Source organism: Hibiscus syriacus, unplaced genomic scaffold (genome assembly GCF_006381635.1).
Source record: "Hibiscus syriacus cultivar Baekdansim isolate YM2019G1 unplaced genomic scaffold, ASM638163v2 tig00013808_pilon, whole genome shotgun sequence".
Classification (NCBI taxonomy): domain Eukaryota; kingdom Viridiplantae; phylum Streptophyta; class Magnoliopsida; order Malvales; family Malvaceae; genus Hibiscus; species Hibiscus syriacus.
Window position 1 is genome coordinate 28140 of NW_024062310.1, and position 12671 is coordinate 40810.

Here is a 12671-nt window from a genome sequence, read left to right on the forward strand (position 1 = left end):
CGTGTTGCTACGTTTTGATGAGAATTATATCTCAAGCCATTTTACTGATACAATAACAATTTTAAATTTTGTTGTTATTTTAATTATTTTGAATGCTTTATTTATTTAATTTTTTAGTATTAGTTTATATTTTAATTTATATACTATTTAATAAATTAAGAGAGAGATTGTATATTAGATCCATTCATTCGTAACGTTAAGTTAGAGATACCTACTAGTGTTTGGCCGTATTTAGCTGAGGTTGGATTCAATTACGTAGCGAAATATGAAGGGCATTGTAACCTTGAATCCAACCTTATTTTTGCACCGGTTGAGAGGTGGAGACCAGAGACACACATTTCATCTTCAATGTGGAGAGCGCACTATTACGCTAGAGGATGTTTTTATACATTTGGGGTTTTCGGTAGATGAGGATGTGATTTTTGGAGTGGCGGATAGTGACTAATATTCCTTGTACGAGGAGTATCTTGGAGGTATCCCGCCTAATTTCAACGATGGTAGAATACCGTTAAATTAGATACAATTTTTAAACATTTGAGTCACGACGCCTCCGAGGAAGAAGTTAAAATGTATGTACGAGCTTGCATATTACAACTCATAGGAGGGATCCTGATACCCGACAAATCGTGCAACCAAATTCATTGTATGTGATTACTCACCTCGCAGATTTCACATTGTCGGCGTACTTAGTTGGGGCTCTGCAGTTTTGGCATTTTTGTATGTGGAAATGTGTCAAGCAACTGATTATCGAAAAAAATACTATCGACGGATGTCTCCTTCTTCTCCAGTCTTAGGCGTGGTATCACATGCCCTTTTTATGTTCGGTTTGAAAAGCCTGTTGGTCTTCCCATTATTGTTGAGGTAATTTTAATACTAAATTCACATATAAATAATTTTATTGAGTATATAATGCATTTTTTCATTGAATAAGTGGTCAAGTGCAAGAAAATATCATCGGGATTTACCGAATGAATTGGAAGAAATTCAATTACTCATTGATCAGAAGGCCGACACAGAGGTATGCATTTAAATTTTATTATTTACTCATTTATTCATTTGAGTCGCAACGCCTCCAAGGAACAAGTTAAAATGTATGCACGCGCTTGCATATTATAGCTCATATGAAGGATCCTGATACCCGACAAATCGCGCAACCAAGTTCATTGTATGTGGTTGCGTCACATCGTAGATTTTCACGTTGCTGGTGTACTAAGTTAGGGCTCTTCAGTTTTGACATTTCTTTATAGGGAAATGTGTCGAGAAACTAATTATCGAAAAAATGCTATCGACAGATGTCTCATTCTTCTCCACTATTGGACGTGGTATCACATGCTTTTTTATGTCCAGTCGTGAAAAACCCATTGATCTTCCCGTTATTGTTAAGGTAATTTCAATACTGAATTCGTATATAAACAATTTTGTTGAGTATATAATGAATTTTTTTTCATTGAATAGGTGGTTAAGTGCAAGAAAAGATCATCGAGATTTACCAAATGAATTGAAATAAATTTGGCTACTCATTGATCAGAAAGCTGGTACAGAGGTATGTATTTAATTTTTTTATTTACTTTTAATTATCGTTATATAATTAGAATATTATTTTGATAAGAATTATATATATTTGTTTTAGCTTCAATGGGCTCCTTATTCTACTGAAGAAATGAGGATTTGCATTCCACATCACTTGAGAGACCCATTAGATGTCTGGATGACGGTGGTTCCTTTAATATGTTTGCTATTGTCAAGAGGCATCATATTGATCGTGTGCTCCGCCAATTTGGTTTCATACAATCTATTCAAGAAGCACCTAAGAATCTCGACGATATGCATATCATCGATAGACGGGGCAAAAAAAGTTGACTGGTTGCTGAAGCACATCGAGTGGGTAATGATATGAAAAGATCGACGTGGACGCATTCCATGTATGGAACCTATTTATGTGGATCATTATCTGATTATGGATGATTATTATGAGTGTTTCAACACGAATGGAAATCGTTCATACTTTCCAAGGAAGCAAGAGGATGGAGCATTAATAGACACCAACAAAGACGTCAACCGTCATGACATCATCGTCCTCTAACTCGTGGACAGAGAGCATGCACTTCCGACTCGTCCTCTATATCGATGTGCATTTTGCATCCATTTCAGATGGATTTATAGCCATATCATAGGGAATCACAACCATTTCAGATGCCACTGCAATCGGGTCATATGACACCGCAGCTGGTTTAAATACCACGGCCTTAGGGTTTTATGACCCATTCTGGTGGATATTATACTTTCATGCTTGTAGATGCACCACATATACAGACACCTCTGACTTCATTTTCTCACTCATCGATGTCGGTGTTTTCACAGTTTTCTATGAGCGGTGGGAAAGTCAGACATACACCTCTAAGGTCCTTATTGTATAGAGGTGCTACATCGTCCCGTCCCTCTTCAACAAAATGTAGCTGCTCCTGATGATGACGATAATGATGATGATGAGAGTGAAAAAGAAGAATAAGTTATACAAAGAAATCCTCATAGACACAGACAACTACCACCCTACGGAACACATTCAAGAAGTAAACATCGATAGAGTTGTTTAGTTTGTAATGCTTTTATTTAATTTTGTTTGTTTACCATCAACTGTAAAAATTTTATGACTTTTTATTTTTTGTTAATGTTTTTATTATTTAGTTGTTCGAATTGTATCATATGCATTTAATGTTTCTATTTAGTTGTTTTATTGATTGAATTGTATTATTTTTTGTATTTAGTTTGTAATGTTTTTATTTAATTTTCACTTGAGTAGCTTATTACTCGGTTATGCTTAAATGACATTAATTGAAAGTAAATTTTAATTAAATAACATCAACTTATATTTCATAAACAACTATTACATCATCACAATATTAACAGTTACTTGATGACAAAAGAAATAAACATTTTTTCCTATTGTGACCTAGGTTTCTACAATGCCCACATATTTTGTTTTCTATAGACATCTCCCGAATATCCATATCACAATAAATTCAAGTGGATTTTGGACGATTGAGATCCCTTAATAAGGACGAATTTGCTACAATCAGAAGCTAATTCTGAACCTCATCAGGGTTTTTTCTCATTACCTATGGGGAGCTCAAATTCATATACCTTAAATACTTCTGAAAGTAGGTATACGAGATCCACAAAACAATTATAGTCTTGACAGGTATGAGAACAAGTTGCTATGACATGAGAGCATGGATACTTCAAAGCTTAGAAAAACCCACAATCATACCACCTGTCTCGTAGATTAACTCTAAACGAGTTAGCTTAAATTCCTTGAAGAGGCCGCATCATCTATGTGACCCAAAGTAATTCATGGGTTCTAGAGAAGATTGTTACAAATATTCCATTTGATGCAACAATTCTTTTTTGTAGATCTGCAACTAATCTTGGGTGATAGATATGACCATTTTACATCCAAGTTTGAGCTTGTCCCCTGAGCTTGGCAAAAAGGGTTCCCAAATAAAAAATGCATCGTTTTAACCAAAGTCGTTACTGATAAATGGCGTGCCCCCTTTAAGGTCGAATTGATAGCCTCAACCAAGTTGGTCATCATGTATCCATATCGATATCTACCATCATATGCATTTGTCCACATTTATTTGTTGATGAGACTGGTGTAATTATATCTTTCATCGTTTTTTTATCTTAAATCTTGAAGCATGGTCTCAAATGTTTCAAGTAATAGCTTGTAACCTGAGCGTCAAATGTAAAACTTACTGTTAAATTTCCCTATAAAAATGAAAATGATTGAGAAATAAAATTAGGCATTTTGACATACTTATGCGCATAAGTAATTGACGCTCATCATTCTTCTTGAACTTTCCATGATAGTTAGCATCAATGTATCGGATACAGTATCGACGTTGAAGATAGGGTGGTTGCCACATTGGACCCAAATAATTCATTGTTGCTTTGATCTCAACTCTGTGATCTGAAATGACACATATTTTTTCTCTCGTTACAACATGTAAGCATAAGTTCCTAAGGAAAAATCCCAATAATCTATATCTTCTCCTTCAATAAGAGAAAAAACAACCGAAAGAATGTTGCGATTACCATCTTTGACAACTGCCAATAGTAAAACTTGCTTGTATTTTTCGTACAAGAATGTCTCGTCGATTTGGACCACAAGCTTACAACATTTCACAACATTAATACAATGTGGGTAAGTCCAAAAAATGGTATAATTGACATCGATCACGAAGCACTCGATCATTGTGGTTTGTATGAAAAATGTCAAAATCAACAATTGTCCCATGATTCAATCTGTGCACTACCCTAAATCAACTTGATAGTTCATTGTAAGATGCATCTCACTCGCTGTGAAGTTTTTTAACGGAATTTTGCTTTGCCTTCCATGTTTTTCCTGTATGAGATAGTGTACTCATATTGTGACTGTATAGATGAAATCAACATCACAATAACTATATGAGAGCTTGCTTTGACCATGTGCATGATTGCTTGGTAGATAATATCAGAATCCAAGTTGAGATGATCCTGGTTGATCCCTCCACCACAACATGTGTGAGGATCATTGTATACTGTTAGTTCTCATATATTGTTTATCTTCTTCCTCTTCGATACATAAACCATCCATTTGTATCATTTATCACGTTGGATATAGTGGCAGACATATTTTTCGATGGTGGAACGATCGACTTTGAACTGAATAAAATTACAAATGTTGTAATTCTTAATTGCCATCATCACTTCTTCTTTGGATGGAAACTTCATTCCTTTATATAACTCACTATCATTAACTGATGAGTTAAATCTGTAGTCACCAATATTAGGCATATTAGTAAATTTTGGCCCGTACATTGCACCACAATCGGGTTCATACATGTATGCTGGAGGTTCGGTGTGTACCATATTTATGGGAATTTCATCTACATCATTATTATCGGAGTCCATGTTAAACTACGGTGATTTTGGCTGAATGAATAGTCCAGTCTCAACACTATCCACACCTGGATCATGAAGAGGTTCTTCTGGTGGAGATGATGGTTCCTCCACGATGCCGACATTTAGGTCGAACAAGCTGGTAGTTGAATGTCTTCCTATTGAACTTGAAGTCATCTCGACATTAAGGTCGAAGAAGCTCACAATTGAATGCCTCATCTAGTACTTGAAGGAATCATATCAAATGGGTATTGCACAGATTGCTGTGTCGAGATCCTCTCCATATTCAGGTCAAATAAATTGGCATATGAATGCCTTTACCTTGATCTGGAAGCGATGTTGCCATGTAGATTGTTTGTGGAGCCATCTCGGTACAGATCGTAACAAGTTACTGATGAATGTTTACCCATTGAACTTGATGGGATAACACCATGATGTAGATTTCCCATTAACGAGTTAAATTCATTACACATTACTTGAGTTGGGCTGTCAACTTGATCTACTTGTTGATCTAGCCCATAGTGGGAGCATAATGACATACCACGAACCGCAGACACTTCAACAAATATCGCATGCATCTGTGTATTGATATCTGAACATTGAGTTTGAGAATCAACTATCATAACAACATCGTCATCGTTGGAGAGTTCGAACAATGTATAAGTTAATGAAAATACTGCGGTTGGAAATCTGTACTGAGAACATTCCATGAAATTTTAGTGATCAGCTCCTCAAGAGTGATGTTTCTCTTGAAGGATATTCTGACATAATGATTTGATGCGAAGACGATGTCAGTTTCATCTTCCCGAATTTATTCATTATAGTAAAGAATAACTGAAATACACGCCATTTTGAGAGTTTAAAAGATTGAGAGTTTTATATATGCAAAAAAAAAAAACAATAGTTGAAATACGTCTAATTAAATAAATAGTATATGAATTAAAATATAAACTAATCCAAAAAAATTTAAAAAAGTTCACAATAATTTAAATAACACAATTTATATTGTTACTATATTTGCAAAATGTCTCGAGGTATGGTATCGCTTTCCAATTTTATAACCGCAAAAAATAATATAAAATAATTAGTACAATAAAATTTGTTCAAATAATTAAGTATAAAAAATATAATATAATAAAAAATAAATTTACCTTATAAAAATAATAACAAAATCTACTTAGTTTAATAGAAAGAATTAATAGAAATGTGAATAAACAAGTAATTTTGGTGTGGTGATGTTTGCATTCAGAGAGGTTCTCTGTTGTTATTTATAGGGAGGGGAAGCATTTAAAAGCCAAGTTTTCAGGCTTGGATAGTAATGGAGTACCAATTATTCAACGTGCATATATGATCCGCGCCTTCCGTATGTGTCAGAACCCCGCGAAGACACGAATGACGATCCACACCTTACCCTTAAATGGCGTCAGCTCGGACAAAACCCTACGAAGGCGCGGATGGCAAATTTGCTTTATTGTCACCGTGTTAGAAAGAGTAGATCGATAATATTTGGAGAGAGGGTGTTTAACAGATAATTATTGGATTTAAAGATGATATTTATTAAAAACGGCAGGCTGACACCTGGTCCTATGGATGATGCAGTAATCTGGATTTTGAATTTTGGATAAATAGAATTTTTCCCCTTAATTTTTCTGTGATATGTGAAAAGTATTAGCAAGTGTATGGATGAAGTAGAATGACGGTCGTTGTTAGGAAGTGTGAATGACAGAGAATATACACAGTAAAGAATTGCATTGCCTTCATATTAGTTGGTACACTGTTTTTATAACAATGATTTAGCTAATCACTAACCACCTAACAAACTGACTTAGCTAATCAACCTAACAGACTAACCACCTTTACATGCACGTGCTGTATTAACAGCAGTCTAACATATAGCCATCTAACAGTCGTCCAAGAAGCCATTCCAACCATTATTTCAAACCGAGATGAACCAAAGTAATCACCTAAATTATCCATTTCCAAAAACAAAACAAAAAATCCAAATGATCCGCCCTCCTCCAGTGTTGTTCCTGGCTAAATTCTGTGTCGTTTACCCCCCTTCCTTACAAGCTTGGAGTCATGACTCCTTTCTCTTGTTTACCTTCTGCAAGAAACACCAATTCCCCTAAAGCATTTCTTCTCAGCAATCCTCATTTACATGTTCCCAAACACCATTACCATGAAACCAAACTGCCCAAGAAAGATAATCTTGTGTTTAGGCCTCTCCAAGTTCCAGGCAGGCATTGTCTTCCGTTCTTGAGCTTCAGAAACTCTAGACTCAGGCACCCTTTTGTCAACTTATCATCTTTTGCGGATGCGGAAGGAGAGAAAGAGCAAGAAGGTGAATCTAAAGCGAGTGAAGAAGACTTGCCAGTGAAGAAGACTTGCCTGGAATGGCTCAAGCTCTTAATATACCTTCCAGTACTGCTTCTGCTATTGCTATATTCATAGCGTTTGAAGCTCTGAGTCTGCCCTTCTTCATGAAGTCCCTAGGTCAAGGAGTGGGTTTGAAGACCAAGTTTTTGTCATACGCGACGCTTTTGTTCGGGTTCTACATGGCTTGGAACATCGGAGGCAATGACGTGGCGAATGCCATGGGTACTTCGGTGGGATTGGGTGCATTGATCCTTCGTCAGGCTGTTTTGACGGCGGCCATTTTGGAGTTCTCGGGAGCGTTATTGATGGGAACTCATGTGACCAATACAATGCAGAAAGGGATCCTTGTTACTAATGTGTTTCAGGAGAAGAGTACTCTCCTTTTTGCTAGATAGCTCTCTTCTCTCGCTACTGCTGGTACTTGGTTGCAAGTGCCTTTCTCAACTATCCCTGATATAAACTTGTTTCTGCTTTGATATAAAGTAATGGAGGGCTTATGAAATTACCCTATCAATTGCATAAATCGACCAGTGAAGTAGTTTTAGAAATCAGTAATGGAGGGCTTATGAACAGCGTTGTAGATGTTCTTACTGGCAACTTTTTAACCATATGAAACCAGTCGTTGGTCTACACATTTGTATGATGTTTTTGTCCAGGTTGCATCGTATTACGGGTGGCCGGTTTCGACCACGCACTGTATAGTAGGATCAATGGTTGGATTCGGCCTGGTTTATGGGGGACCTGGCGCTGTTTTCTGGATGTCTCTGGCAAGGGTTATTTCGTCGTGGGTTTTCTCACCTGTAATAGGAGCCTTGGTGTCATTCCTAGTCTACAAATGCATCCGCAGAGTACGTTCTTTCTCACTGGAATCTTACATTGAAACTTCGGGTTAACCATATGATCCGGCTTGTTCAGTTGTGTTTACAACATGTTTTCTTGTTTACTTAGTTTGTTTACAGTGCTCGTAACCCGGGACTAGCAGCGGCTGCAGTGGCACCAATTGCAGTTTTTCTGGGCGTAACCGGGATTTCTTTTGCAGGCTTTCCGTTAAGTAAGAGCTTTCCGATAGCTCTTGGACAGGCTTTGGGTTGTGGAGCAGTTGGGGCATTCATAGTTTACAATATTATCAGAAAGCAGCTCGGTCATCTCCTTGCCAAAGCCACTTCTACATCACACTCGGAGCCGGAAGAGAGTACTCCTCAGACTAAAAATCTCGGTCTTCTCTCGGATGTAGCAGGGCCTAAAGGCACCCAACTGGAAATAGTTTATGGGGTTTTCGGGTACATGCAGGTATTGTCAGCTTGCTTCATGTCATTCGCCCATGGAGGAAACGATGTTTCGAATGCAATAGGGCCTCTAGCTGCTGCATTATCGATTCTTCAAGGCGGTGCCAGCAGCACCGAGATCATTATTCCAAACGATGTTCTTGCTTGGGGAGGATTTGGAATTGTAGCAGGGCTTATGATCTGGGGGTACAGAGTGATAGCAACGATCGGGAAGAAGATAACTGAACTCACACCAACAAGAGGGTTTGCAGCCGAGTTTGCAGCAGCTTCAGTCGTTCTCTTTGCATCAAAACTGGCATTGCCAATATCGGCAACCCATACTTTGGTCGGAGCAGTCATGGAGGTTGGCTTTGCGAGAGGATTAAATAGTGTTCGAGCCGAGACTGTTCGAGAGATTCTGACATCCTGGGCTGTCACAATTCCAGTTGGTGCTTCTCTTGCGGTCGTCTACACATTGATCTTAACCAAATTTTTTTCATTCATTTTATGATAACGTATTCGAGGAAATCTAAACACCTCGATGTATGCGATCAATTCGAATAACTCCCCTTTTTTTCAAAGTATTTTTGTGAAACTACTATGCCATTGTTGAGTTTATGTGATTTCCTCAACCGGAAATCACTAAATATTTTGGATTTGGAGAGGACAAAAATTGCATGCGGACCATATTTGTATTTTTCAATGTCAAATAGTTTTCATTTAGCAGTAAAGTGATCAATGCCACAATGGCACAAAATTGAGGATAACAATTGTGTTGGCAATCACGCCAGCAATCAACAGCTAAAACAAAGAATATCCTCAGTTTTGTAAACACAAGATCAATGGCAAACAAAAGCATGAAGGGTGTGATTACTTGGTGCGAAAGCAATCGAGCATGATAATGCAAATGACAATTGATGATCGAATTTAAGGATGACAAAAAAGCATTCAATCTGCCAGAAGAACCAAACTAATCTAGGAAATTCATGTTTTCGATTTATTCAAGTTAATATACTTCCCTTACAAGCATCTGAGGTAAATAACAAGCATGTTACCCGAAACCGGGGGGGGGGGGACAGAACCTTGAAGTAGAAAAGAGTCATGGAGAAAGTTCTTGTATGGAAGTTTAACTGGGTTCCCAATCTGATTCGCGCAACATCGATGTCCTCAGGAGCGGTGGTACAAAAGGCTTCTTTCCCTCTACCATTCCGCCCTGAATGTTTTGACTCCCTCTCCTTTGGAACTTTAGATACCTTGGAAGGCTTGGCAATATGGAAGTCTTTTGCAGAATAAACAGATTTCTCCAAGTTTTCTCCAGATATATCCCAAGTGATGCTTGCATCTGGCATTTCCTCTCTGCCTTCAGCTGCTCGTTTGACCTGAATCTTCTTCCGGTGTCTACGCTTCAGTTTTTGGACTGTAGAGGATGGGATTATGTAATACTTTTGGCCAGGCAACAGGCGATCTCCAGGCAGTAAAAGGGACTCATCAGGTTTCGTAAAAACTTCGGTACGTGAGATACACATCCCTGGATGTTTTTTAATCAGATGGGATACAGGAGCAGCATTTCGATACAGTTCCTCTTCCCATCTGCACGAACTATCCTCACATATATATCCCTTGATTGTGAGAAGTCAACTGACACGGGTGCTCCTCGCACATCTTTCTTGCTACCAGAATCCTGGTTCTTATGCTTACCGAACCCGGACAATGTAATACACATCTTCAACATAGCTGTGGATTAAAAGTCACCTGATCAAGATGTTGCATTATATTCCGTTGCATGGGATATGACGAACCATTCTTTGTTTTGGGTTGTGTATTCTTCTGCCCTAACCGATTTGGATTCCGTCTTGTATTTTTTTAGCCGGCTTATCTAGTTTAATATTCTCCCACAGAAATATTGATGAAACCAATGCATTAAACAAGCGACAATGGCATTTTCTTTTGACAAATTCCACAAGAATTCTCAAAGTTATCATCAACCTAGATTGCGAAACTTCAAGTCAATTACTTCTTAGAGGGCATCAAGCACATCCTTGTAGCAATATCATAGTCCCATAAACCCGATAGTATCTGTCGCTCCAGCTTCTTCGCTCTTCCACTAATCCAATTGTTATGGAGAACAAAACAACCCTGATTCTCGCAGGCTGATTTTATGTCCTCTCTCTCCCATAGCCCCAGGTATGCACCGTTTGGGAAAAGGTTTCTGTCCAAGAATTGAACAGTCAAATTTGTCTCAGGTTCCACACATCTATTATCACCCACACGAGAGGAACCCCCTTCACCACATAACGTATCGTAGAAACTTGGCTGCTCGGATAGGCCAGAAGTTGCAGCATGCCTCACTACCTTTTCCATAGCAGCAATGGTGGGGGCATCAGCACGGGAAAAGTAAAAGCCGGAGTTCAAGCGTCTCGGTAAGTTTACAGGACCTGCAAGGGAACAAGTTCATTTTTTAGAACTATGGAAATGATTAGTCATTCATTTAGTCTCGTAATAGTGCCATGTGCAAATGGTAAGAATCACCTGTTTGATTGTATTCATCAGACTGAGCCGCAAGAGTGGCAGGACCGAAAGAAGAAAGTATTGGCAAAGGATTTCTAAACCAGTATACATCCACATCACTCAAAAGTACATTGTACCCTAGCTTCAGAATCTGTAAAACCAATCTGGATTTCACCTTGGTTACTCTCTGAAAGCATTCTGTTCCAAAGTGACAATCGTTAAAACTAATACTACTCGGAGCTGATGGATCGTTGAAGACGGGAAGACCCTAGGCACAAAACAGAATTCTTCATTCAGATACATGCTGGAAAAAGGGTCAGCTCAGCTGAAACAAGAATAGTGAAACCAAATAAGAATAAGAGGAAACACCTGCATTATGGAGAACTGATAGGTCTCGTAATCAAGTGCAGAAACCAAAAAGTTTGTAATTCTGAGGTGCCTCAATCTGCAGACCCAACTCATTAACATGTCCTTATAACTATATCCTGCGACTGTGAGCACAACAGTCCGATTCTTGTCTGCAACGATGGCAAGTAGTGATTCTAAGGAAAAGGGAAGCTTTAATGTCTTTGTGGGCACTATTTGATATTTCAAAGAGCGACTTAAAGTTCCATTCTGCGACTTTATAGTTCCAGCAATGCAAGCCAAAGTTTTCTTCGATCTCCAGCAGTTTGGGATGCTTCCTCTCCATAAGCTCTTCCTTTCATAGGTACAAGAATGAAGGAAATCTTCTGTAGTATTAATAATAAGGTATTGACCATCACATTTCAGAAGTTTCATCACAACGGAATAGTTAACTCCGTGAAGAGACGATGATCCATATACTGCTGCTAGATGGGAATTGCCATCATATTCCCAACTTCCCTTTCCGATATCTGAAATATTGGAGCTCTTAACTAAACCGTTAGACCAATGCCGTGAATTGTCCAGGGCAATGTTTGAGATAGTCCAACTGGCATCAAACACGAACCTTAATCCACTAGACAATGCCTCGTTGATTAGCCAGTGGTTGTAAATTCCCTTCCCATACAGGAAAGGAGGAAGCACTCCATGATGTAAGGGCATATCCCCATTGTTCCATGCTATCACCATTCTACTGTCACAACAATTCCACTGCAAACTTGAGCCTAGTATATCCTGCAACTGATGAAACAGACAACGATGTCAAATGAAGTTTCCTCCTCTAGATCTCCAATCTTGGTGTGGATTCTATACATACCTCCTGAATTCTAATCCTTTTGCCATCTTTTAGCCAATGTTTCCCGTCATTGTCTAGATAGAATGGGAAATTTGAAACATTTCTTGAAGAAGCAAAAAGGAGCCAATCATTATCAAGCTTATGAGCATAATTCAACGCCGAAATAAAGTCAGGCAGGAGAACAGATTCAGTATCCATGAAAATATATATGTCGGATTTAAATGCCCGAGACTTTGCTACCATGGAATGAAAGATAGGAACCCCAAGAAACCTATCCAAAGACAGAGCAGAAAGAACCTAATGAAATTGTGATCCAATTGGTACTGCAGTTAATCGATGCCCATAAATTCACCTCTAAAACAATTAAGATAACTCTAAGATTA

The 12671-nt window shown here is 38.3% G+C and overlaps 1 protein-coding gene and 1 pseudogene across 1 annotated transcript; one reads left to right on the plus strand and one right to left on the minus strand.

Moving 5' to 3' along the window:
• Window positions 1-7020: 7020 nt before the first annotated feature.
• On the plus strand, window positions 7021-9135 carry LOC120206476 (annotated as a pseudogene).
• Window positions 9136-10572: 1437 nt separating this feature from the next.
• LOC120206477 (beta-arabinofuranosyltransferase RAY1-like) lies at window positions 10573-12559 on the minus strand. The gene is made up of 4 exons (XM_039206116.1): window positions 12310-12559; window positions 11460-12233; window positions 11112-11358; window positions 10573-11017 (listed from the first exon to the last, which is right to left on the minus strand). The coding sequence occupies exons 1-4, from the start codon at window positions 12529-12531 to the stop codon at window positions 10593-10595; spliced, it is 1668 nt and encodes a 555-aa protein (XP_039062047.1). The 5' UTR covers window positions 12532-12559; the 3' UTR covers window positions 10573-10592.
• Window positions 12560-12671: the final 112 nt, after the last annotated feature.